The sequence below is a fragment of the Cyprinodon tularosa genome, unplaced genomic scaffold, assembly GCF_016077235.1.
Source record: "Cyprinodon tularosa strain WSP-4 unplaced genomic scaffold, ASM1607723v1 ctg155, whole genome shotgun sequence".
Taxonomy (NCBI): domain Eukaryota; kingdom Metazoa; phylum Chordata; class Actinopteri; order Cyprinodontiformes; family Cyprinodontidae; genus Cyprinodon; species Cyprinodon tularosa.
In genome coordinates this window covers 1,093,019-1,117,589 of record NW_024038386.1, presented here as the reverse complement: position 1 = coordinate 1,117,589, position 24,571 = coordinate 1,093,019, and the positions used below count along the sequence as shown (strand labels likewise).

General features: G+C 40.0%; 2 protein-coding genes across 4 annotated transcripts in view; one reads left to right on the top strand and one right to left on the bottom strand.

Moving 5' to 3' along the window:
• LOC119780121 (transforming acidic coiled-coil-containing protein 1-like) overlaps window positions 1–22,664 on the bottom strand; it is a 49,429-nt gene extending 26,765 nt beyond the window's left edge. Inside the window, exon 1 of one of the 2 annotated variants that reach the window (XM_038280026.1) lies at window positions 22,494–22,664. Coding sequence is in view for 1 of the 2 variants with exons in the window: in XM_038280027.1 (XP_038135955.1) it covers window positions 12,774–12,850 (77 nt within the window). In the remaining variant the exon portion in view is untranslated. Of the gene's footprint in view, window positions 1–12,773; window positions 13,025–22,493 lie in introns of those variants that run through there. The other variant, XM_038280027.1, reaches the window with a different exon arrangement.
• On the top strand, window positions 3,638–12,419 carry aggf1 (angiogenic factor with G patch and FHA domains 1). Of its 2 annotated transcripts, none has more exons than XM_038280028.1 (16): window positions 3,638–3,732; window positions 3,819–3,868; window positions 4,042–4,238; window positions 5,946–6,045; window positions 6,133–6,326; window positions 6,427–6,558; window positions 6,651–6,848; window positions 9,238–9,667; window positions 9,804–9,912; window positions 10,188–10,239; window positions 10,319–10,420; window positions 10,492–10,657; window positions 10,743–10,825; window positions 10,917–11,044; window positions 11,353–11,452; window positions 11,783–12,419. In XM_038280028.1, exons 3-16 carry the CDS (start codon window positions 4,050–4,052, stop codon window positions 12,026–12,028), a joined length of 2,229 nt encoding a protein of 742 aa, XP_038135956.1. In that variant the 5' UTR covers window positions 3,638–3,732; window positions 3,819–3,868; window positions 4,042–4,049; the 3' UTR covers window positions 12,029–12,419. The 2 variants fall into 2 exon arrangements, with proteins under 2 accessions (XP_038135956.1, XP_038135957.1); XM_038280029.1 differs by lacking the exon at window positions 9,238–9,667 and adding an exon at window positions 7,048–7,117.
• Window positions 22,665–24,571: the final 1,907 nt, after the last annotated feature.

Sequence of the window (24,571 nt, the reverse complement as noted above, 5' to 3'; positions counted from 1 at the left end):
ATGTAAGCATTCGTTCCAAATACTACATCCGGTTAGATGAAAAAAAATACATAAATAAATAAAAACACAATCAGGAAAATCAAACAACTCTTACAGTTATTTTGTCAACATTCCTAAGATAGTACTATAAAATATCTTGAATTATCTCAAATAAACTTCAGTAAAACAGTTATTAGATCATTGCCTCATCCATCTCTTTTACCTGCTATTGACATGGATTTAAATTTGATGTTTTAAAAGAAAAATAAGGAGGATATTTCAGGTTTAACAATATATAGATAAAAAATATTATGGATATGTTAAATTTTTTATGGATGCTTCAAAATATTCCAATATTAGGAATGGTGTTTTGTTTTAGTTTCATAATTTATTTTTAAATCGGGTAAAAGAATCAGTGATGGAATTCAGCCTACAAAGGAGAAATGTTTTGGATCATATTGGCCTTACAATGGATTGAAGAAATCGTTCCATTAAGAAGTTTAGTTTGCTCTCATTTTAGATCAGCGACCGTTATATTAATTTAAACGCAATTATTCAGACAGCAGACGTGATCTGAAATTTAACAATTATTATTTAGAAGACCTTTTACAGATGGACTCTAAATAAGAGGGTTATTCTTTATTATATATATTAAAAAGAATAATTTGATAAACAGGATTTTTCAGTTGGTGGCGGTAATTGTTGTTTGCCAACCTCCATAAAAAACAACAAAAAGAAGAAACACCCGCCACAAAAGCTAAGAGTAAGGCCAATATGATCCAAAACATTATCTATATACTGTTGAACCATACTGGAACCTGAAATATCCTCCTTATTTTTCTTTTAAAACAGCAAATTTAAATCCAAGTCAATAGCAGGTAAAAGAGATGGATGAGGCAATGATCTAATAACTGTTTTACTGAAGTTTATTTGAGATAATTCAAGATATTTTATAGTACTATCTTAGGAATGTTGACAAAATAACTGTAAGAGTAGTTTGATTTTCCTGATTGTGTTTTTATTTATTTATTTATTTATTTTTCATCTAACCGGATGTAGTATTTGGAACGAATGCTTACATATTAATGAACTGTAAAACATATGAACCTGAAAGGGAAAAATTGAGAAGAGTAGTTGAAATGACAGGCCAAGAATGGAGTCTTAAAGGATTATTGGGAAATAAAGGAAATATAAAGGATGTTTATAGATTAAGGAAAGCATTATTTAGTTATCTTCAGAATGCAAAATTAAAAAATAGAATTTAATAGATGTAAAACAATGTTGCTACACACTCATGAACAGTAGGTGGCGGTATGCACCTTGAAGTTGCTTGCGAACCGCCATGATAGAAAAGAAGAAGAAGGAAGGAATGCTTTCATTGGATGAAAAGAAGCTGGGTGTGATTGGCTGATGGTATGGTTCATTTACATACATTGCTGAAGTTGCGAGCGCAGAGAGTCGAGCGAGCGGAGAAACAGCCGAGCGCACAGCTGGTGTTGAGCGCAGAGAGAGAGCAGGTCGAGCGAGCGCGAGCAGAGACGGATTCGAGCACGCGCAGAGATGAAACTGAGCGCGAGAACAGTGTGTTGAGAGGGTTTTTCAGAGTTGAGCGCGCGCCAGACCGGTTTTGCGCGCGCGCGTGTTGTCTCACTGCGCGCTCGGATTGGTTCCTGCGCGCTCAAACCGATGGCACAAATATCTCTCCATACTTTCTTCCCCATACTGATGCTCGGTTTGAACTGCAGGAGATTGTCTTGACCATGTCTACATGCCTAAATGCACTGAGTTGCCGCCATGTGATTGGCTGCTTAGAAATTAAGTGTTAACGAGCAGTTGCACAGGTGTACCTAAAAAAGTGGCAGGTGAGTGTATATATGTATATATATATAAATAAAACTGTTTTCTCACCCCTCGTGGGGTGGTATGTGTCATCCTCAAGCTCGGGTCCTCTACCAGAGGCCTGGGAGTTTGAGGGTTCTGCGCAGTATCTTAGCTGTTCCTAGGACTGCGCTCTTCTGGACAGAGACCTCTGATGTTTTACCTGGAATCTGCTGTAGCCACTCTCCCAGTTTGGGGGTCACATCCCCAAGTGCTCCAATTATCACTGGCACCACTGCTGCTCTTACTTTCCACATCTTTTCTAGCTCCACTTTCAGCCCTTGGTATTTCTCAAGCTTCTCGTGTTCTTTCTTCTTGATGTTGCTGTCGCTTGGGATTGCCACATCTATCACTACTGCCTTCTTCTGCTGTTCGTCGATCAACACAATGTCTGGTTGGTTAGCCATCACCCGTTTGTCAGTCTGGATTTTGAAGTCCCATAGGATCTTTGCTCGGTCATTCTCAACTATCTTATAGCCAAGCATCTCTAGGATCACTGTAGCTGTGGCATAGGTCAGCTCATTGGTCTCAGTGTCACAATAATGAGATAGTATCTCATTATAATGAGTTACTATTTCATTATAATGAGATATTTTTTCATTTTTATTTTTTTTAACAGAGTTGCGGAAACGGGCTTCCATTGATTTGCACTGTTGATTAAAAAAACTATATAAAGGGCAAACATGACACCTGTCCTTCGACCCCAGCACTTCCAAAGATGTTTCTTGGGGGGAAAAATCAATTCAAGCATGTCTCTGGATTATAACTATGCACAAGATATTAAGCTATATATAGCTTAATAAAACATCCATGTAGCTTGTGTTTAAAGGTCAGTGTACCTTTTGGAATTTGGCAATGTTGAATGAGCCGGAAATATACTGATTGCAAAAGGACTAAGAATGGTGGGGGCCAGAAAAGGCCGGCTCTAAGCTTTAAGAACATGCTCCACACCCTCTTTTCTTTCTCTTTTAGAAGTAATCGCATTACATCTCTACATCCAGACTTCAAAATAAATTGTGGCATATTTGAAATCAACTTTAAAAATGGGACAAACAATAAAAAAAAACTCAATATTAATTAATAATTTGGACAAGGCACCAAAATCGCCACTAATTTATGGTAATTTGGATGTCAAATTTACAAAATTACATCTGTATGAAACCACAATTGTTTCTATATAGTGTGAATACATGAGTAAAAATTTTTTTTTTTACTGCCCATGTACAGTCCCATATAGTAAAGTAGAGTAAATATTACAGAATAATAAAGACTTGTCAGATTACAAAGCAAATACAACTTGAGGGGTTAAACATAAATTTTTAATTAACGCTGCATTTTTCTATATGTTTTTTTTTCTTTTAAATCAACCTGGCTTATTATTCTAATCCTTTTTTTAATTAGCTGTAAGAGCAAAAACCTGATTATTGACAGAAAAGCTTACAAACATCAATTTATCTTTTCATTTATCTTGAGTCAGTTACTGAAATAAATTAAGATATTTTTAATAATGTTAAACTGTATTAAATGGGTCTATAGATCATGGATGTTTTCCATGTGAGGCCCACATCATTCCACTGTGTTTCCCTTTAAAGAGGACAACCTTAGATATAAAATTCCCAGTTAACGATTAAAGACATGTGTAGTTAACTGCAGGAACGATAAAACCATTTTTAAAGGTGACTCGTCCCCCTTTTTCATGAGTTTTAAAGGTTTAACAAACTTTAAATTGATTGAAGCAGAGACATAATTGTTGTCAACCGCTAGGTGGCGACGCCGCCCTTTTTGATTGGCGCCAGACGTCGAAGAAGAGTCACTTCCGCCGAGAGTTAATGGCGGTTGCGAGGGTGGACTGTAAATATATCAGCTGCCACAACTGTAACTGTTCTAATTGTCTCCAAAACATGTACTGGACTGTGTCCAACACGCATGGAAGTTACAAGATGTCTATGTTCAACTTTCAGGTCGCTGCCTTGAGGAAAAATTCGCCTTCCGGTGGAAGAAAAAACATACGGTAAGAAAGAAACATGGAGTCCGGAGGAATCCAATTCATTATTGTTAGAACTTTATATCTACCGTGTAGCGAATGCATATCAGACATGAGTTTCTGACTTAATAAATGGTTTGTTAAATGGCTTGGGTTATATTGTATTATTCGTGCTGGAGCTTTGACTGTTTTTGTTCCAGCGTTCCTAATGGAGGAGGAAGAAGGAAGAGAGGAAGACTCGGAGTGTGGGGTGGCTGAGCTCCGTCTGAGGGTTGAGTCGCTGAAGCAGGAGCTGAAAGAGTGCCGTGCCGAGCTGACCAAGTTAGAGAAGCAGCTGAGCAACTCCGAGAGACTGCAGAAGAGCACCGAGAGCTACAACGAGGACCTGAGGAAGCAGGTCGGTCCTCATTAACACCAGCAGCGTCCTGGATTTGATCTGAGTAGGATTCAGAGCACGGCAGAAGTATTCACACCTTTTGTAACAAGTACAAACTTCTCACAAAGTAGTGAAAATGTGTGATATGGAAAATTAATTTATTTCAAAAGCAATTCAGAAATGTGTGACATGCTCACTAATATATTATACTGATCAGGGGTCCAGGTGTTATGGACTTTAAAGTAGGGAGTAGCTGGGTATATGGTTCTAAAGAGACATTCAATCATTTTTTTTCTCATGTTAAATCTTATAGACAGGTGTGATGCTTTTGCTTTCTATGGATTTGTATTTTATTTGTTTTGTATAAAACTATTTAAAGCTGTTAACCACTCTGGGTTCCAGAATAAAGCCTCTTACCAGTGCAGTCTACTCTGCAAGTCTTAATTAAACACAACATATTTAATTGTCTGAAGCTTCTTTTAGGAACAAAATTGTTCTATAACATCATTTATAGATTTTAGAATTACTATCTTAGATAAACGCAGTGCTGCCCTTGTAAGTATGATCAGTCAACACACCAGACTCTGAATGTGTCATTTATTTTTCACTTCACTACTGTACCTCCAAACATGTAGTTTAACTTTATTGATCTCACACTGGAGAATTTCACTATCTGCATTTAAACCATCCCTTTGGGAGCAGTGCGGCACCCTCGGAGCGGTGTGGGTTTTGCTCAGAGACCAAGGCTACGTTCACACTGCAGCCTAAAGTTAACCAAATTCGATTTTTTTGGCCCATATGCGACCTGGATCTGATCTTTTCATGGCAAAACGGATCCGATTTTTTTTCCAATCTGACCAAGGCCACTTGGCTATGTGGTCCTGAATCCGATACGAATCTGATTTTTCAAATACAACCTGTGTCTAAACGGCCGGGTCGGATTTATCCGGCCTGAACATCTTTAATACCTGACACAGGTCACTATTCTGCGTCTTGCTATGCAGAAGCGGTAAGAAAAAAAACAACCATGGCAGACGATGATGCGGAGAGCAGTATTTATGTTTAACCATATTGAAAAGATTGAGTTTTAATGGTTGGAAAAGACGGCTAGATGCCAACGGTACTACCATCCATGTTTACTTCCATAAACATAGAGCATGCTGGCCTTTGACGTCATTGCGTCCTCTACTGCACATGCGGGACACTTGCGTTGTATGACTGCAGTTCACACAGGAGATCACATACAAGTCGCATATATTTCGAAATATGAAAGGCAACGCAAAACAAATCGGATTTCACAAAAAAAAAATTGAAATTGAGCATAAAGGTCTGCAGTGAGAATGTAGCCCCAAGAGTGCAGGCTGCGGGGATCAAACCGGTTACTTTCAACCTTCTCAGAGCTCAAGCGCACTGCTCTAACCACTAGACCAACACTGTCAAACAGTCCCCCAAATGTATCCAACTTTCTACCTCCCTCACTAACCCATTTATCTGTACCTTGGTTAAACTGCGCTTGCTCCTCTCTTCCCTTAGAGGTGATGAATTGGTCTGTCTCTAGTTACAAAGTAGCAGATGTAAAAACAAGCTACTAATGCTTTTACAAGACATGATGAATAGAAAGGTTTAGTCGTAGGAAATAAGGTTAGGCTTAATTCAGACTGCCGCAGTCTTAGCTGAAATGTGTTAAAATCCTACAAGAAAAGCGTTGTTGTTTTTGTACCACCCCAGGTTGACCAGCTCAGCGCAGAGATTCATGAGCGAAAGAAGAAAGAAAAAAGCAGGGTAAACCGGGAAACTCAGACGGAAGAATACGTATGGACAGAAACAGGTGAATTTACACATCATCTCAGGATAAAGATTTTACTGCAGGTTGATATCACAAAAAAATGTTCTGTAAAATTTTTCTGTATTTTAGATTACTACAATTACTATTATGGAGGTTACAGTCAGAACGCGGAGGGGGCTGAATCCCAACAAAGTCTGGAGACGGCGCCAGCAGCGGTGGCTGCGGAGGTCAGCGACTACACCACAGCAGCAGAAGCACTACCGACAAATGAAGCAGCAGATGTGACCGCTCCTGCAGAAAGCAGCGAAGTAGCTGCAACGGAGGTAACGTTTTGTTTGAGATGACACTAATAATGTCATTGGATCTTAAAGTAAAATCTGAGTTGACCCTGGATTCATTTGTTTGATAAAATGTCTGTTTCAGGGAGGTGATGTGGGCTCCATAGCCGACATGCTCAGGGCCACGGCTGAAGAAGCCATGACACAGACTGGCTTTGTCTTTGATGAGACGACTGGGATGTATTATGATCACAGCACAGGCTTCTACTATGACTCGGTTTGTTGTTTTTTTATTTAGATTAATTTTAGTTGGGTTGCAGGTTCAGCTTAATTGTAAGCGTTCTCATTGTTCCCCCCCTTTTTCCAAAGGTCAGCCAGCTGTACTATGATGCCAACACTGGCATATACTACTACTACGATGCAGAAAGTGGACGGTATCAGTTTCATTCCAAGATTGAAGTTCCTGCTGTCCAGAGTGCTGTTGAATCTCTGCCAGAGAATGTTCCTGACAAGAAATGGAGAAAGTTCCCAAAAGGAGTAAAGAAGTCATCTTATCAGGATGGGGGGGTAAGTAATGACCCGGCCAGGTACAGCGCATCGTTGCTCAGAAATATGAGGTGGCTGACGGCTGGCTTTTTTAAGTTGTACTTTCCTCAAGTTCTCTTAGCTTTCATGGGTCTCAGTCTCTTTAAAGAAAGATAAAATCTTTATTCCGTTTGTGACAACGCAGGATAGTGGACTGAAAAAGGCTGTTTTTCTGACCTAGGTTCAAGATGTGACAAACTCTTTGGCTAAAATGAGGATTTGCTCTTACTGGAAACCTCCCTCCCACCGAGGTATAACTTGAAAATGAATGAAACACACTGACACAATGGTTCATAACCTGGCAAAAATATTCAAAACATCTAGAAACATAACTTTTTCTTGTGGAAGTTAAACTGACTGAAAATTCCAACACTTACTATATGTGCGTTTCCATCAGCTTTCTCTGATGCGCATTTTGAAGCATCGCATCAGGAAAACTTGATGGAAAAGGCAAGTTCAAACAAGTTTTTAAGCTTTTTAAGGTGTTATGCTCAAAGTGGGACATGGAAACACTTTTTCTAGATCCGCTCTGGCGTAGCAAACTTGAACTCTAGGGCTGGGCGATAATTCAATAACATATATCGATCGATAGACGTGTGGCGCAATAGAAAAAAATAGTGTTGATAAAAGTTCAATAAAGAAAGGCAGTTTTCCTTCCTTCTCATTGTAGCCTATAATGTAGGTTTATGCTAGTCACTACTTCCGTCCAACCAATCACAATCGCGGACCCAGGCACGCCGTCACAAAGCGCCGCCCTCTCAAACCACAACACAGAGCACATGAAGATGTCGCAGCAAGGAGAGGCGGAGGAAATTGTTCCAAAGAAGGGTTTTTGTAGTTCACCAGTTTGGCAGTATTCCGGTCATGGCAAGTCGGATAAAAAACAAACCACAGTCATCTGTAAAATGTGTAGGAAACCAGTGAAAACGAAGTCTAATAACACAACCAACTTTTTTTTTTCTTATCATCTAAGCCGCTCACACCCGCAGGACTACGAGCTGTGTAGGCCCTGGCGCGGCTCTCCTCCGAGGAATCTTCGGGAATTTCGGGGGAAAAAAAAAAAAAAAATATATATATAGCAGGAACCTAAGCTGAACCATAACGAGGTGCCAGCAGCACCTCTAGAAGAATGGGGGTGAGAAAAAATACCCCATAGAAATGCTAGGTTAAAGGGTGAGTTGATTTGGGTTTTTGTTCTTATTGACTGGAGTTTACATGGTAGCCTAGTCCTACAATCTTTTAATTACCACAAGCTGGTGGTGTACTATTCCCACCCAAATAGGTTATTCTATTTATTTATTTGTTATATTTATTTTGGTCACTTTTCTGGTCACTTTAGTTTATTCTTTGTCAGTATTTAATAACATAACCCAGGTCTCTTAAGTTATTTTTCTTTAAAACAATTGTTATGGTTAAAAAAGTTGATTCAATAAATATTTAATTGGAAGTCTGTGTTTGTGTTCTTTACTGAAATTAAATCATTTAGCAATATCATAAAAAGTCCAGGCAGAGCTGCACATATATGGAAATATGGTTTCAAATCTTTTCAATAATTATCGATATCGATCAATATGCATTTGTTTTTATCGATAAGCTTTTTTTCTATATCGTCCAGCCCTACTTTTAAGGTTAGCCTCAAACCAAGTAGAAACGACGCATTCATATTATTTCATACAATTGACAAATAGAGAACAGATAAGCAGATCATGGCTTGTCTACAGTGAAAAGAATGACTTTGTTATTTACTTTTGCCATCGCCTTTTTGGAAACACAGGAAGGAGCAATCAGCTAAGCGAGCGTAGTGCTTGGAAAAATCGTTCGTTCTTTTTGAGACAGCAGTAAAAACCAGCTGAGTACAAAACAAAGAGAGGAAAACAACAAGGAAAGGGACAAGAAGAGAGGGACAAAACGTAGAACAAATAATGGATTTCTATGCTATTAAAATTTCGGTGTCTCTATGATGTTTTATGTGTTGTCTTCTCAATTGAGAAGGCCCCCTGCCTGTCTTTGCCTAGGGCCCCAAATTTCCTAAATCCGCTCCTGATTATGACGATTGCTTTAGGACATTGTTAAGCTAATTTGTATGCTTCTTTAATAATTCCTCCCTAGTGTATGATATTTATCAATTTAACCATTTATCACCCTCATGCTCGTTGCCATGGGAACAAGTGATGTTGGTCTGTAGTTGGTTTTAACAGGGTCATTTATGGCTATAAATAGGTTATCTTCACGGCATCAGAGAGAGTCCACTTTAGAGACTGAAACCCATGAAATAATGCTGTGACTGAGATCTGGGATCAACCATAAAAGTCAGCTGCCCCGTTGCCTTAAGATACAGTAATCTCACTCACTGCTGACTGTCCGGTGGCAGGAACACAAAGGGGATGAGGCAAAGTTGGAAACAGAAGAAACTGAACGGGCCGAGTCCCGAAAACTGCATCAAAGGTCTCGTAGCCCAGAATTGTCAAAGAGTAAAAGAGACTCTTCAAGACGGGGGAAAGAAAGGGACAAATCGCCGTCGAGGAGAAAGAGGCTGAAAAATGGCTCCCACCACGAGGATAGGAGCAGTTCGAGGAAGAAGAGGAAAAAATCCAAGTCGGAAAAGAAGAAGAGGAAAAAGAAGAAGAAGAAGAGCCTGGCTCGGAGCGATGAGTCTGAGGCCAACAGTGAGCCAGAGGAGGGTGAGATCACAGAGTCTGAGAGAGAGGACTGTGAGTCCACCTCATCACCTTCATCGTGTTCCAGCCCCAAACATTCCAGGGAGAGTCCAGAGTCAGAAATGGAAGTGCAGAGCCAAGAAGGTGAGAAGAAATAAGGCTGGAATGTGACACAGTCCCTCAAAGCTAGAAGTCCCTTTGGCTCGTTTGATTCCTCTGATGCTTCCCGTGTCTGTTCGTTCAGCTGGCTAAACCAGCTGGCCTCTTTGGTTTCTTCCAGTGAATAGCTTTTGGCCTCCGTGTGTAAGAGTGACCGTGGTCAGGTCTCCGGTGCTGCAGGTGGGAACCCTGTTCATCATCACAGCCGACTCTTCAGCCACATTCGGCAGGTTGGTTCTCTGTTCTACAGGCCACTAAATGCTCACCTCTATTTGTGAAACATTTTGGCTTTTCCTTTTTCTCGAGCTTTACATACGTTCCCAACAAATTCCATTAAAATTCGAGTGTGGCATAGAAAAATGTGGAAAAACTAAACAAAGCAGCATCTTCCAGAAGAGATGCTGCTTTAAAGGAAGATTTGATTATTGTAATATAATGTTGGATAGTTGTAATGTTGTATAATGTGAGAAAAAGTTAATCCTCTACACTTTGTATTTGTTTGCAGAGAAAAAGAGATGAACCATGCAGTTCGAATACCAGAGATGGGAGTCAGCAAGGTACATGTCTCCGCTTTTCCTGCAGGGTCGTAAATCATTCAGATGTTTTCACACAGTTTTTCCAAATGTTTGGTTCCAGTTCCACGCAGAGGTGTATTTCGACCAGGAACAGCAGAGCTATATGCTGGTGGACCAGGGAAGCCAGAACGGGACGGTAATCAATGGAAACCGTATCTTACAGGTCAGTGAGTTCAGAAAAAGGCAAAACGTCCAGTTAAGCTGTGATTTCCTGAGTGAGATTTCCATTCACAGCCCAAAACCAAGTCGGAGCCTCAGGCTCTCATGCACGGAGATGAAGTTAAGATGGGGGAGACGGTGCTGTCCTTCCACATCCACTCAGGCACTGATACCTGTGATGGTTGTGAACCCGGACAAGTGATGGCTCACATCAGCAAGCACAGGAGAGAGGAGACCACGGGTGAGAGATCAAATCCCACAGAGAAAAATGAGCATTTGTTTAGTTTGTTTAAAATGTTCCAAACCGAAGGTGTCCTTGTTTCTAGACGGTCCAGGCCTCAGCAAAGAGGATAAAGAATCCCTGAGACAGAAAGAGCTGAAGCAAATGAAGGCCAAATATGGCCTGCATGTGAGTCTTTTACTACTACATCTGGGTTTGGGATTCAAATTCCTTGTTTTTATCTGGTAAACATGTTGTTATCCTTATTTTACTAATACAGAGCAATGAGTATGAGGAGACCAAATCCCTGAAGAACCCTAAATATAAGGACAGAGCAGAGTCCCGGCGGCAGACTGTCGGCAGCGAAGGTGTTTTCCAGAGAGATGATGCCCCAGCTTCTGTGCACGAGTAAGGGTCATCTAAAGGATAATAGGGAGTTAGTACAGAGTGATATTCTGGATAATCCAGGAGAGAGAAAAATGTCTGATTTTATTCCCATTGTACTGTTTAAATATTTCTCTCTTTGCTTTTTTTTTGTTTTTTGCTGATTCAATATGTAAAATCATAATCTGCCATAATTTTACACTGATGTTTAGGGTTTTTTTTATTAAGAGGAATGACTCAAAAGCCAAGAAACTCAAACTAATTTTTACAAAGAAACTGATAAAGAAACCTTGAATGTTGGATTCATGTTTTTTTGTGTGTCTCATTTGAAGGGAGATCAGTGAAGTCAACAAGGGGAGGAAGATGCTGGAAAAAATGGGCTGGAAAAAAGGAGAAGGACTGGGAAAGGAGGGAAGGGGGATGAAGGATCCGGTAAGATAATCCTTTGTTAATCAGACGTCCTAATCAGTCAACCTTTTTCCTTCTGAAAAATCTGTTCTGCATCAGAACCGAGAAACCCTGAATGTTTGCAGCCTGTAAACGGTTTCACAGACAGGATGTACTTTTAGGCAAAATAGGAGTTTAAGACAGATCAGATTCCCCAGTTCATCTAGAAGACTAGAATCTACAACCTTTTTTATTTTACATGATATAATGATATAATTGTACAGTCCAGAAACTGACCGGCCATAAAAAAAAATGGATCGATACATCTTGTGTAAACCTGTTGCAAACTGTGATGACCTGCTGTCCTTCTGACAGATCGAGCTGAAAATCAGAAAGTCCCAGTCAGGTCTGGGAGCGGGTGGCGTCATGTCCGTGGACGACGTCTCGGCACCCCGATCCAAGTCCCACAAGAACTGGGAGAAAGCTCGCGAGCGGTTCGCCGATTCTTGTCTTCCCAACCTGCTCACGACCAAAACCCAGCAGAGTAAAGCCTGGATCCGGTCAGAGGAGGCGGAGAACTTGGAAACCAGTTTGGAAACAGGCAGCCAGAATCAGGAATAACTTCTGCCTGAACTCATTGTTGGTTTAATGTGGAGGAGAGGAGGGAGTGTCCTCAACGTCCCAATAAAATATGACTACATTAAAGCTTGAGTAACTCCTGGTTTTGTCTAACAATACCACTGGAACTGGTTTAAATGTTTGCTTTTCCTCCTGTTGGTGTGAAATAGTGCTGTGCTTCATCCTGGTTTCTAGAAAACAACCACAAAAAAGAAGCTTATGCATTTTTGTTTTCTTTCTGTATGGAAACTGTTCAAGCTAAAAACAGGAGCTGAAGCTGATCTGCAGGCCACAAGCCGCCTCAAGCAAACATTGACACAGTCAAGCTAAATTTCTCACAGTGAGATCGTACTGTAATAAAGCAACTATGGTTCTATCCTAAAAAAAAAAAAAAGTCAAACATGTGATGAACTCCTTTTTTCAAAACAGACGTGACTCTTAATTTTTGGTTGTTTTCTGAGTGGGATAACATCTGTGTGATTTGTCTGCTAAAAACGTTCAGCCACATTCTTCTAAGTCCACAGAAGCAAACATTGCCCAGCTTGTCCGCATGCAGCCTTATCTGCCTTATGAGGGTGTGTGAGTATTTGCATCTATGTGCGAACAGAGGTCGGTGTCATACTGAATGCGAAACAAGACACCGGCTACACAGTTTTGCAGCTTTTAGTTTGTAACGTTTAACCCGTGTGTCTAACTGGTAGACCTTCAGGATTATGTTGAGAGATTTTTAAAGTGAGAAAAGACTCACGTTAGGTCTTTAACCACGCTCCTTAAACTGGTTCGCCTGATGCTCTTCTTCCGATCCTGGCTTTGCGAGCCACCCATTTTAAATCTCCACCTGATGGACGGACAGACTCGAAAGCGAACGTCTCTCAGCCGTCTCCCATGCTCTGCTCTTTGACAGTTCAGCAGGTAGCAGCGGAGCACTGCTCCTCTCTCCTGACAGGTGGGCCACTCCTCCCTCCTCTGCTTGGCAGCCCTGCAAGTCTCCTCCTTCAACTAATCTGCACTTAGTGTGATATATTACAGTGGAATAAAAGTAGGAGGGATCTGCACTGTGTTGCCTTGTTCTGAGTAAAACCCATCAGCCATAAAAAGATCTTAGTCATGAGATAAGGTGGGACGTGGCCCAGAGCGTTTAAGAGATGTGACTTGACCAGTTCTAGTCTTTAAAAGCATCAAAGCAAAAACAGGAACTTCATGATGAGAGTTTTTAACATTACAATTTATTTATGATGACGTGTTTTCGCTGATCCTTTGCACACAGTGGAAACACAAAAACCCCCAAAGGCAACAGAGTTTCTTTGAAAAGAGCTGCCGTAAACAGGCACCAACATGCTCTGTGTGCCATGATGGGTTGAAGCTGAGACAACCTCACTGGTTCCCTGACGTAAAGTTTTAAACATGCATATTGGTTCTTTTCTACCTTGTGATCAATCTTTAGGGAAAACTGTTATTTAAACATGTAGCTTATTTGAGAGATTTTCACCAGTCCTTTAGCCATGAACTACATCCATGGCAATCTAAATACAATACTGAGATAAAACTACTGTTAAAGGAAGCAGCTCTATACTTTTGTTTCTTTTCCAACTGTTTCTAATTTAAATATGCTCACTGCTCCTCACAAACCGCAAACATTTGTTTTAAAACATGGGCCTTTTTTATAGCTGTAAATAAAAGATCAGAGTAAAAAGGTTTTATCTTAACCTTAAAACTATCAGATATGTTTTTTCCCATTGTCCTTGAACGGAATTTGACAAAAACCCTATTCCTGTCAATACTTGTTGACTAAGATGTTTGCTCCATAACTGTTTGTGTTCGGCTTTTAATCAAGTACGAAATACATAAGCTTTGAAAATAAACTATTGACAAGAGATGCAGAATATATCAATACTAAAATCACATGTCAGAACTGCAAACAGTGGTTAAATGGTAATGGAATATATGTTTAATCTGTAAATATTGTATTTTAAGCCATAACCAGCAATATTAATGTAGGATATCATTATTGGTGCATTCTTAGCTGTAACACAGGCTGTAAATGAACTAACCTGCAAAGATAAATTATCTTTATGATAAATATTAGGGTCAACAAATGTGCCCTTTTTTTATTTTTTGTACTGCCAACTTTGACTGTATGATCTGGTTAAACTGTAAAGTGTCTTGAGATGCCATTTTGTGAATTGGTGCTATATAAATAAACTGAATAGAACTAATAATAGCTGCCTAATGTAGAAAATTATAAATACCTGTTTCACTGTAAAACAAATGATTTTTAATTTTAATTATTTGTTTTAAATTAAATATGTCAGCCTGACTGCCATCTACAGGTGCTGGTCATAAAATTAGAATATCATGAAAAAGTAGATTGATTTCAGTAATTCCATTTAAAAAGTGAAACTTGTATATTATATTCATACATTACATACAAACTCATATATTTCAGATGTTTATTTTGTTTAATTTTGATGATTACAAATGACAACAAATGAAAATCTCAAATTCATCATATCAGAAAATTAGAATATTACTGAAGACCAATAAAAACAAAGGATTTATAGAAATGTTGGCCAACTGAAAAGTATGAACATGAAAAGTATGAGCATGTACAGCACTCAGTATTTAGTTGGGCCTCCTTTGGCCTGTATTACTGCAGCAATGCGGCGTGGCATGGAGTCGATCAGTCTGTGGCACTGCTCAGGTGTTATGATAGCCCAGGTTGCTCTAATAGTGGCTTTTAGCTCTTCTGAATTGTTGGGTCTGGTGTATTGCATCTTCTTCTTCACAATACCCCATAGATTTTCTATGGGGTTAAGGTCAGGAGAGTTTGCTGGCCAATTAAGAACAGGGATACCATGGTCCTTCAACCAGGTACTGGTAGCTGTGGCACTGTGTGCAGGTGCCAAGTCCTGTTGGAAAATGAAATCTGCATCTCCAAAAAGTTGGTCAGCTGCAGGAAGCATGAAGTGCTCTAAAACTTCCTGGTATGTGGCTGCGTTGACCCTGGACCTCAGAAAACACAATGGACCAACACCAGCAGATGACATGGCACCCCAAACCATCACTGACTGTGGAAACTTTACACTGGACTTCAAGCAACGTGGATGAAGTGCCTCTCTTCTTTTCCTCCAGACTCTGGGACCTTGATTTCCAAAGGAAATGCAAAATTTACTTTCATCAGAGAACATGACTTTGGACCACTCACCAGCAGTCCAGTCCTGTTTCTCTTTAGACGCTTCTGACGCTGTCTGTGGTTCAAGAGTGGCTTGACACAAGGAATGCGACAGCAGAAACCCATGTCTTTCATACGTCTGTGTGTGGTGGTTCTTGAAGCACTCACTCCAGCTGCAGTCCACTCTTTGTGAATCTCCCCCACATTTTTGAAGGGGTTTTGTTTCACAATCCTCTCCAGGGTGCGGTTATCTCTCTTGCTTGTACACTTTTTTCGACCACATCTTTTCCTTCCCTTCGCCTCTCTATTAATGTGCTTGGACACTGAGCTCTGTGAACAGCCAGCCTCTTTAGCGATGACCTTTTGTGTCTTGCCCTCCTTGTGCAAGGTGTCGATGGTCGTCTTTTGGACAACTGTCAAGTCAGCAGTCTTCCCCATGATTGTGTAGCCTATAGAACTAGACTGAAAGACCATTTAAAGGCTTTTGCAGGTGGTTTGAGTTAATTAGCTGATTAGAGTGTGGCACCAGGGGCCATCAATTTTGAACCTTTTCACAATATTCTAATTTTCTGATATGATGAATTTGAGATTTTCATTTGTTGTCATTTGTAATCATCAAAATTAAACAAAATAAACATCTGAAATACACTATATTGCCAAAAGTATTTGCTCACCTGCCTTGACTCACATATGAGCTTAAGTGACATCCCGTTCCTAATCCATAGGGTTCAATATGACGTCGGTCCACCCTTTGCAGCTAGAACAGCTTCAACTCTTCTGGGAAGGCTGTCCACAAGGTTTAGGAGTGTGTTTATGGGAATTTTTGACCATTCTTCCAGAAGCGCATTTGTGAGGTCGCACACTGATGTTGGACGAGAAGGCCTGGCTCTCAGTCTCCGCTCTAATTCATCCCAAAGGTGTTCTATCGGGTTGAGGTCAGGACTCTGTGCAGGCCAGTCAAGTTCATCCACACCAGACTCTGTCATCCATGTCTTTATGGACCTTGCTTTGTGCACTGGTGCACAGTCATGTTGGAAGAGGAAGGGGCCAGCTCCAAACTGTTCCCACAAAGTTGGGAGCATGGAATTGTCCAAAATGTCTTGGGATGCTGAAGCATTCAGAGTTCCTTTCACTGGAACTAAGGGGCCAAGCCCAGCTCCTGAAAAACAACCCCACACCATAATCCCCCCTCCACCAAACTTTACACTTGGCACAATGCAGTCAGACAAGTACCGTTCTCCTGGCAACCGCCAAACCCAGACCCGTCCATCAGATTGCCAGATGGAGAAGCGCGATTCGTCACTCCAGAGAACGCGTCTCCACTGCTCTAGAGTCCAGTGGCGGCGTGCTTTACACCACCGCATCCGACGCTTTGCATTGCACTTGGTGATGTATGGCTTGGATGCAGCTGCTCGCCCATGGAAACCCATTCCATGAAGCTCTCTGCGCACTGTTCTTGAGCTACATGAAGTTTGGAGGTCTGTAGTGATTGACTCTGCAGAAAGTTGGCGACCTCTTCGCACTATGCGCGTCAGCATCCGCTGACCCCGCTCCGTCACTTTACGTGGCCTACCACTTCGTGGCTGAGTTGCTGTCGTTCCCAAACACTTCCATTTTCTTATAATACAGCTGACAGTTGACTGTGGAATATTTAGGAGCGAGGAAATTTCACGACTGGATTTGTTGCACAGGTGGCATCCTATCACAGTTCCACGCTGGAATTCACTGAGCTCCTGAGAGCGACCCATTCTTTCACAAATGTTTGTAAAAACAGTCTGCATGCCTAGGTGCTTGAATTTATACACCTGTGGCCATGGAAGTGATTGGAACACCTGATTCCAATAATTTGGATGGGTGAGCAAATACTTTTGGCAATATAGTGTATATGAGTTTGTATGTAATGTATGAATATAATATACAAGTTTCACTTTTTAAATGGAATTACTGAAATCAATCTACTTTTTCATGATATTCTAATTTTATGACCAGCACCTGTATGTGGATCTGATTAAAGCTGGTTGGTCAATGCAAGAGTCCAGAAGAAAGGGTCTGTTTTTATAACAATCAACAGACCAGGAAGAACTTTGCTTTGGAATAAATTCCCACAAGACATAAAGAGGTGAAAGGCACAAAACAGGAAATGCTGCCGCCGTGGTAGTTTGTTATGATGAGTAACCCTGTTGTTGATGGAGAAAAGAGAATAAATCACCAATAAGCCTTTATCAAGCTGTTAAAGCTACAGTGTGTAATAATTACAGGCATATAAAGTCAGAAATTTAATATATTATACATAACTATGTTATTTATCATCACCTATGAGCTCAGCCTTTTAACCATAATATTTGCGTTGCCTTAGAATTCGTTATTTATAATTACATAGGAGCGGGTCTCGCAGCCATGGAGGCTGACATCTTTGCGCTACGGCAAGCGCAGAGGCAACAAACTAGCGATTGCGAGATCTCCCATGACGCTCGAAAATAACTACGGCAAGTTGAGAGAGATGAACTGAGACGGTACTGAACAGTAGATGGCAGTATTATGCCTGAGAAGCGTTTAGTCTGCCTGAAACCAAAGAAGAAGAAGAAGCAGGTATACTGCGCATCAGTAACAAGAAAGGTGAACAAGGCGGCAGGCGTAAGTGACTTTGCAAACTGTTTGGCCAAACATCAGACGAATGGAGGATCATGCCTACTCTGTATCACAACGAAAAACGGCGGACACCGAACCCCCGTCATCTAAGAAGCGGAAACACGACGAGAATAAACGCAAGCGTGACAAGAAACGACAAAAAACACGGATCAACATTGGCACGGCATTTACACGATGGAAGTCACTGATGGAGGAAAAAGGTTTTCAAAGTGACGCTCAAGTTGCCAGTTTTCTCTTGGACAGGTAATTAATCCTACACACACAATTGTCTAATGTCACTGCAGTTTTTGGAGTACAGGATGCTCAGACCTGTCTAAAACAATAACATGCTGCGGCGTGATGATGCTGTTCCTCTCCAGTATACTTATTCAGCAACGTCCCTGACGTTTCATAGGTAATGATTCAGTAATTTTCTGTAAAATAATTTTCTGGATATATACCTCGGTTACTTCTCTCCGGCTCCTTTGGAGATCTTCAAGCGTTTCCTCCTCTGCTCTCACCCCGCTGGCACCCCTCTCTCGCCTGGCCCTAGCAGCACGGCCTCCCTGCCTTCGCCCTCGTCCTCTCCCTCTTCCTCGCGTTGTAACCCCCGTGCCACCAAAATGACTTGGACTCTGTAAACGGGGAATATATATTCTTCCAGCGAACACAATCTCGCTGTTAAACTAATGACTACCATTACTTCGTCTGTTTATATCACCATGCAAAGCAGCTCACCAAAACGTCACAACGATGTAGAAAAAATAACGGGTATATTTATTATCTTAAGTCTACATGAAATCTATACCCTACACAGACTAATGAAATACTATCTGTAAAATTATCTATGTAAACAAACCTCATCACTTGAGAGGGTAGGTGATGTGGACGTCGTGGAAGAAATTTTGTCCCGTAACGCTCGCCGTACTGTTGTTGGGGAGAAGCGGTGGGGGGGAGATGTTCATGTTGCTGCGGTCTGCAGTCTGACCGCTAGATGTCGCTGAAAATTACACACTGTAGCTTTAAGGATTAATTGAGCAACATGGAGGCATTTTCCCCTGTTTGTTGAAAAAAAACAACTGCCGTTAGTATTTCGACCAAAACCAGATAATCAGCTCAGGACTCTCCTGTGGATGAATGACACAAAGTCCAGGTTTAGTTTCTGTAAAATGTTGCTTCTTATCTTGATGCTTGAAAGGAATTTGCATTTTCTACACCCAGATTAGATCACGTAAAACTGTCAGCACATTATGCACTTCTGTTGTTTACAAATCTGACCCTGTAATAATTTTTAAAAAGATATTTAAACTAGTTTGTCACTAAATAACTTCCCATGAATTAAATAGCTATTTCTTATTTGTTAGAAATAACATATATTAGACTTAGTCTTCGATTTTATTTGTCATTTTGTTTAGACAAGTGTAAAAAAAAAGAGAGAAATTTCGTTTGGATGAGTTCTCTGGACAATTTCATCTTTTTAAAAGTGCAGCCTTGAAAAATAGTAAAAAATATATATATCATAATATGTAAAAAAAAATATCAGCATTTATCCAAATGAGAATAACTAGAGAAATGCCAGTAAATATTTCTATTAACTTCCCTCACATACGCAGCTAAATATACTCTATTTTCTTTATTATTTATAACTTTGAGATAATCAATTTAGAGCTAATCCTCCAAATCGAATCCAAACTGTTCAGCTTAATGTTTTTCTTTCTTACTGTAGTAACATTAAGGGTCCTTCCATGAGGTATTTATATATATCAGGAGGACTGATGTGGATTATTGGGGAGTGGCCGCCTAGTGGTTAGGACACAGGAAACCTGAGGTTGTGAATTCAAAACCCACTTCAACAGACTGCCACTCTGGCTCTCTGAGCAAGACCCTTAACCCCAGATTGCCTCCTAGGCTTAACACAGTGGCAGCCCACTGCTCCCCAAAGGGGATGCGTTATATGAAGAGAGTTAATTTCTCCATTGTGAGATCAATAAAGTTACATTTTAAAATTATTTGATCAGATTGATGGCAAGATTAGAAAGTCTGCAGAGCAACCCTTAGCAAAAAGTAGTTTATTCAAGTACACTAAAAGTGCACTAATTTCATACTTAAGTATTCTTAATAGAAGTTACTTCAAGCTTTAGTTTTCTACGTTTATGCTCTTTTACCCATCAGCTGATTTTATGTCTGAATTCAGTTTAGCCTTCACTGCAGCAAACGAGCCCAAAGGAGAAACGTTTAGGGGAAAGTTTCTATCCAAAAATTAATCAGCTGTTTATCAGTTGTTTATCAAACCTATCTATCATCTCTTATACATTGTTCAAATCTTGTGAAGTTATGCTCCTTTAAATTCTCATTACAAACCAACACAAGCTATCAGTAAAGTGGTAAGAAACTTACACTCAATTTAAAATTTACATTATTAATACAGATCTGAAAAGTTAGCTGTGAATTTGTATTCAGCCCCCTTTTACTACGATGCCTTTAAATTGTTAAATAGGCTCATCAATAAAACTCCAGCTGCTGGGTGTAGGCCCCCTGGGCTTTGTTAAAGGACCTTAGTGAACCAACAGCTTCATGAAGACCAAGGAGCACAGCAGACAGGGAGAAAAAAAAAAAAAAAACATTTAAAGCTTATTGGTTAGAAAACAATGTCCCAAGTTTTAAACATTATTCGCAGCAGTATTTAGACTTGCAGGCAAGAGGATTTTAATTTTGATTATGGGAGAAATGAACGGAAGATTAAAGAAGATTGGCAACATGAAAGTAAAAAGGACTCCTGCCCTGCTTGCAGCTTGCCTTGCAACTCTGAAACTGAACTTTCTTGTCTGTATGCAAAATGTTCGCACTTCCTCTCTTCTTCTTTTCAGTATGAAACATGGTGGTGATAACGTCATGCTGTGGAGATTCTTTATTTTTAAACAGCAAGGGCAGAAAAGCTGGTCAAAATGATGGCAGGAATACAAGGCAATGCTTTAGGATAACTTATAGAAGGGGACAAACTTGTGTGTTTTGTAAAATCTGAATACTGATTCTCTTCATGGGTTGGAGCAACTGGAAAAGTCCATTTATATGAATACTGTACTTCTTCTAAAACAGAGAGAAATGAATAGTAGTACATAGCCCTTAGGTTAAGAGAGTAATGAGAGGTCGAAGTTATGAAAGAAGTAATTTTTTCCACAAAAGCTTGCATTTTTTTCACAGTCAGGAAATTGTGAAATGCAGCTTCCAGATCAGGAAGAAAGAAAGAAGGGAAGCACTGCAATGAGTTCCTGATCAAGAAGCTGAAAATATAAAATTTTCACACTTTGATTTCACTTAATCCAGACCGTGACGGTCTGCAGCGCTCCATTGAGAGGCATGAGACCAGAAGTGAAAAGTCTGAGAAACAATCCTGTGTTGACTCAATCCACCCCAACCTCCTACTTCCGCCTCGGTTCTCCCTGTCCAGCCATGCCTGTACGTCTGTGATCTCTTTAAACAAAAGCAGGGCTCTCATGCCAAAAACACAGAGTTACAATCATCCAGACTGAATGTGAATGTGTAGATTTAGGGGGAAATGCATCAGGAAGTGAGGCTTTAAACACATCATGCAAAACTAATTCCAAAAAAGTAAAAAAAAAAAAAAAACAATCCACTGGACTTAGTTTTGAAGTTTGAAGATGTTTTGTTTCCCATCCAGGAAGCTTTATCAATTCAAAATCAAAATTAATTAAAAAAATATTAAAGATCTGAAATGAAAAAATAAAAGGCGTAACTTTTATTTTGAATTGATAAAGCTTCCTGGATGGGAAGCAAAATGTCTTCAAACTTGAAAAACAAAGTCCAGTGGGTTTTTGTTTTTTTTACTTTTTAGGAATGACTATGCCCTGGATGACTGGGAATCTTCATCAGCACGTGCAAAAATTAACTTGTTCTCAAAAAGGAAATGATATACATTCCAAACACATTCCAGGGCGAATACAGTAATAAATAAGTGCAAGTGCAGGATTGGAAAGGAAAAAAAAGCTCATTCAGTAGTTGTTTCAGAGCAGTCACATGGCCGGTGTCACAGTGAGCTGACTCCTCCCATCAAACTCCATATCCAGGCCAAAATTCCTGTGTTCCAAACAGAATGGAAATTCCAACACATCCACTGCTTCCTCCCAGCATGCGAGTCACTCAAGGCTGCCGTGGATAGCCTCCCACACCCCTGGCCATTTTTCCTGCTCTGACTCTGAGCCTTTAGGGTGTGTCTGCCCTGTTACCTCATCTCCACAAGAAAATTACAATCCACAAACTTCAGCAGCAGCAGACATAGAGCGTCTGTGTTTGCTTTCCACACAGAGACAAGCTGAGGATGTTTTACTACTGCAGCAAAGCGGAGGATGTTGGATTGTGTCTCAAGTTCTGGTCCTCCAACCTCATTTCTGATTTCATAAACACTTATTTTAAGTCTTGTTCAACAGAAACCTTAAACAAAGCAGAGAGTGTTAGAGTTCCCATCCAAATGACTACATACTGCTGGCCTATAACCAGTGGAAGGGGGATTATAGATTTGTTAAAAGAGCCTTTGTTGTCAAAACACAAAAGCTCTCATGCGGCAGCAGAATGTTTAAAGCTCACTGTAAAGTTAGGCACTAGAGTCAGCAGACAGAGCAGATATGACCTCATGTATGTTTTCAGACTCACCTCACTTTTCTAAAGTTGTGACAGCTTTTTGGGGATGTTCGCACCCCAGATGATGAAGATGTCCTTGGTGGAAGATAGGGATGATCAGGCTGCTGCTGGTGGTAGTGCTTGTGGAGTCGGTGCTCTCAGAGATAAAACTCCCACTCTCTCTTTCTCTGTCTGTCTGTGTGACGGAGCCCTGTCCATGTGGCTGGATGGGAAAAGGGAAATAAACTTTCTGGGCTGGGCGCCAATAACAGAGTGGGTTTTAAAGGAACAGCAGCAGAAGAACCATATAAGGTCGAATGACACGGCTCAGAGGCAGTGATTCAAGGATTTATAGGAACCACATACACATACGCTGAACATGAACACATTATAATGTAGTTTATGAGATTTATTTTTCTGCCAGCTGCAAAATATTTTATTACCCTTACATCATAAACCAAAGTTCACAACATCTTACCACAGGAAGATATAAATATCAACAGTTAAGGGATGAACTACCTTACCCACAGGAGATTTAGACTTAAAGACATCTTTTGATTTTACCAACATGCTTCTATGACTTAAATCTGACAGAATATTTGAACAGGGAGCTAAAAATCAGGGTGATAATAAAGACATTTCCAGCCTTAAAGACTTGTGGCTCATTATGGAAGATATACTGTATAGTTAAAAAAAAAGAATACTCTTTGGAGCATACAATATCTGATCAGTATTATATAGATGTCTGGGTGCTGCTTTCACTGATTCTTGAGAAGGGAAAAGAACAACTTTGAACCAATCTGACTGTATGTTTGAATTGTCTCTAAAGTGCCTGGAGATGACAAGTGTTGGGAATTGGTGCTGTATTAATAAACTGAATTTAATTGAGCTTCAAAATGCCTTTAGGTTTGTTTTACATTGTTGTATTATCTTTTGGGAGACGCCTCTCTTATTCCCTATTTAAATCAAACCTCTTGACTGAACGGAAATAGTTTCAAATCTAAACCTGCCAGAAGTAGGAATTATTTTATCTGAATGATACATAGCTATTGAATGATTGAGACCAAAAATGAATAAATAGATTAAAAGTACAAGGTTAACTTATGAATGATTTCTATTCTACTTTCTTTATGAACTAGAGCAGAGGTTCCCAAACCTTTCAGCTTCTGACTCAATTAAATGGTAACGCATTTGACTTACAACGCAAACTATTGCTTGAGTTTAAAAACATTTTTTCAAAATCAATTAACTACAGAAGTAATAACGTAACAGACATCATCAATGGCCAGAATAGTTGATTTTCTCCATTTTTGAATTATGCTTTTATATCTTTAATTACTTTTACACCTATGTTTATAATTTTGTTTAATTTCTATAGTGGATTTCAAGACCTAAACTGGTTGATGAAAGAAGTGCAAGTGTGTTCATGACCCCAATTTTGGGAATCAATGAACTAGACCAGCGTTGGCTCTTGAGTCCTAAAAACCTTTGTCCAAGAGAAAAAAAAAGGAAAAAATAAATAAGGACATGAGCCGTACTTTACAGAAAGGTTTTGCTTTTTATTCATGAAGCACAATAAAAGAAAATCACGCCCCTATGGTAACAATCACAGATTGGGTACAGTTAAAATTAGATTTTTCATTGACAAACATGGCTCCTTGGGAAGATCCGTCACTTTGCCTTATTCATGTCAAAAATGTAGGTCCCAGCAACTAAGATCATGTATTTTCAGGAAGAGCAATGGTCACATTCTAATGATGGAAAAAAATTTAATTCAGTTTATTTTTATAGTACTAATTCGCAACATCTCATCTCAAGGCACTTTACAGTTCACCGGATCATCCAGTCAAATTGATTCAAAGTTTTCTATCTATGGAAAACCAGTTGATTGCATTGACTCACTGACTCGGATGGAATCCCTCACACTAAGTATGCATGTAGCGATAGTGGAGAGGAAAAACTCCCTTTTAACAGGAAGAAACCTCCAGCAGAACCAGGCTCAGTGTGAGCAGCCATCTGCTGAGGCCGACTGGGGTTCAAGGAGACCGAAGCAGACATACAGAAAGCAGCTGTAAAAGGCGGCCCCGTCCAGGAAACACACAGCCAAGACA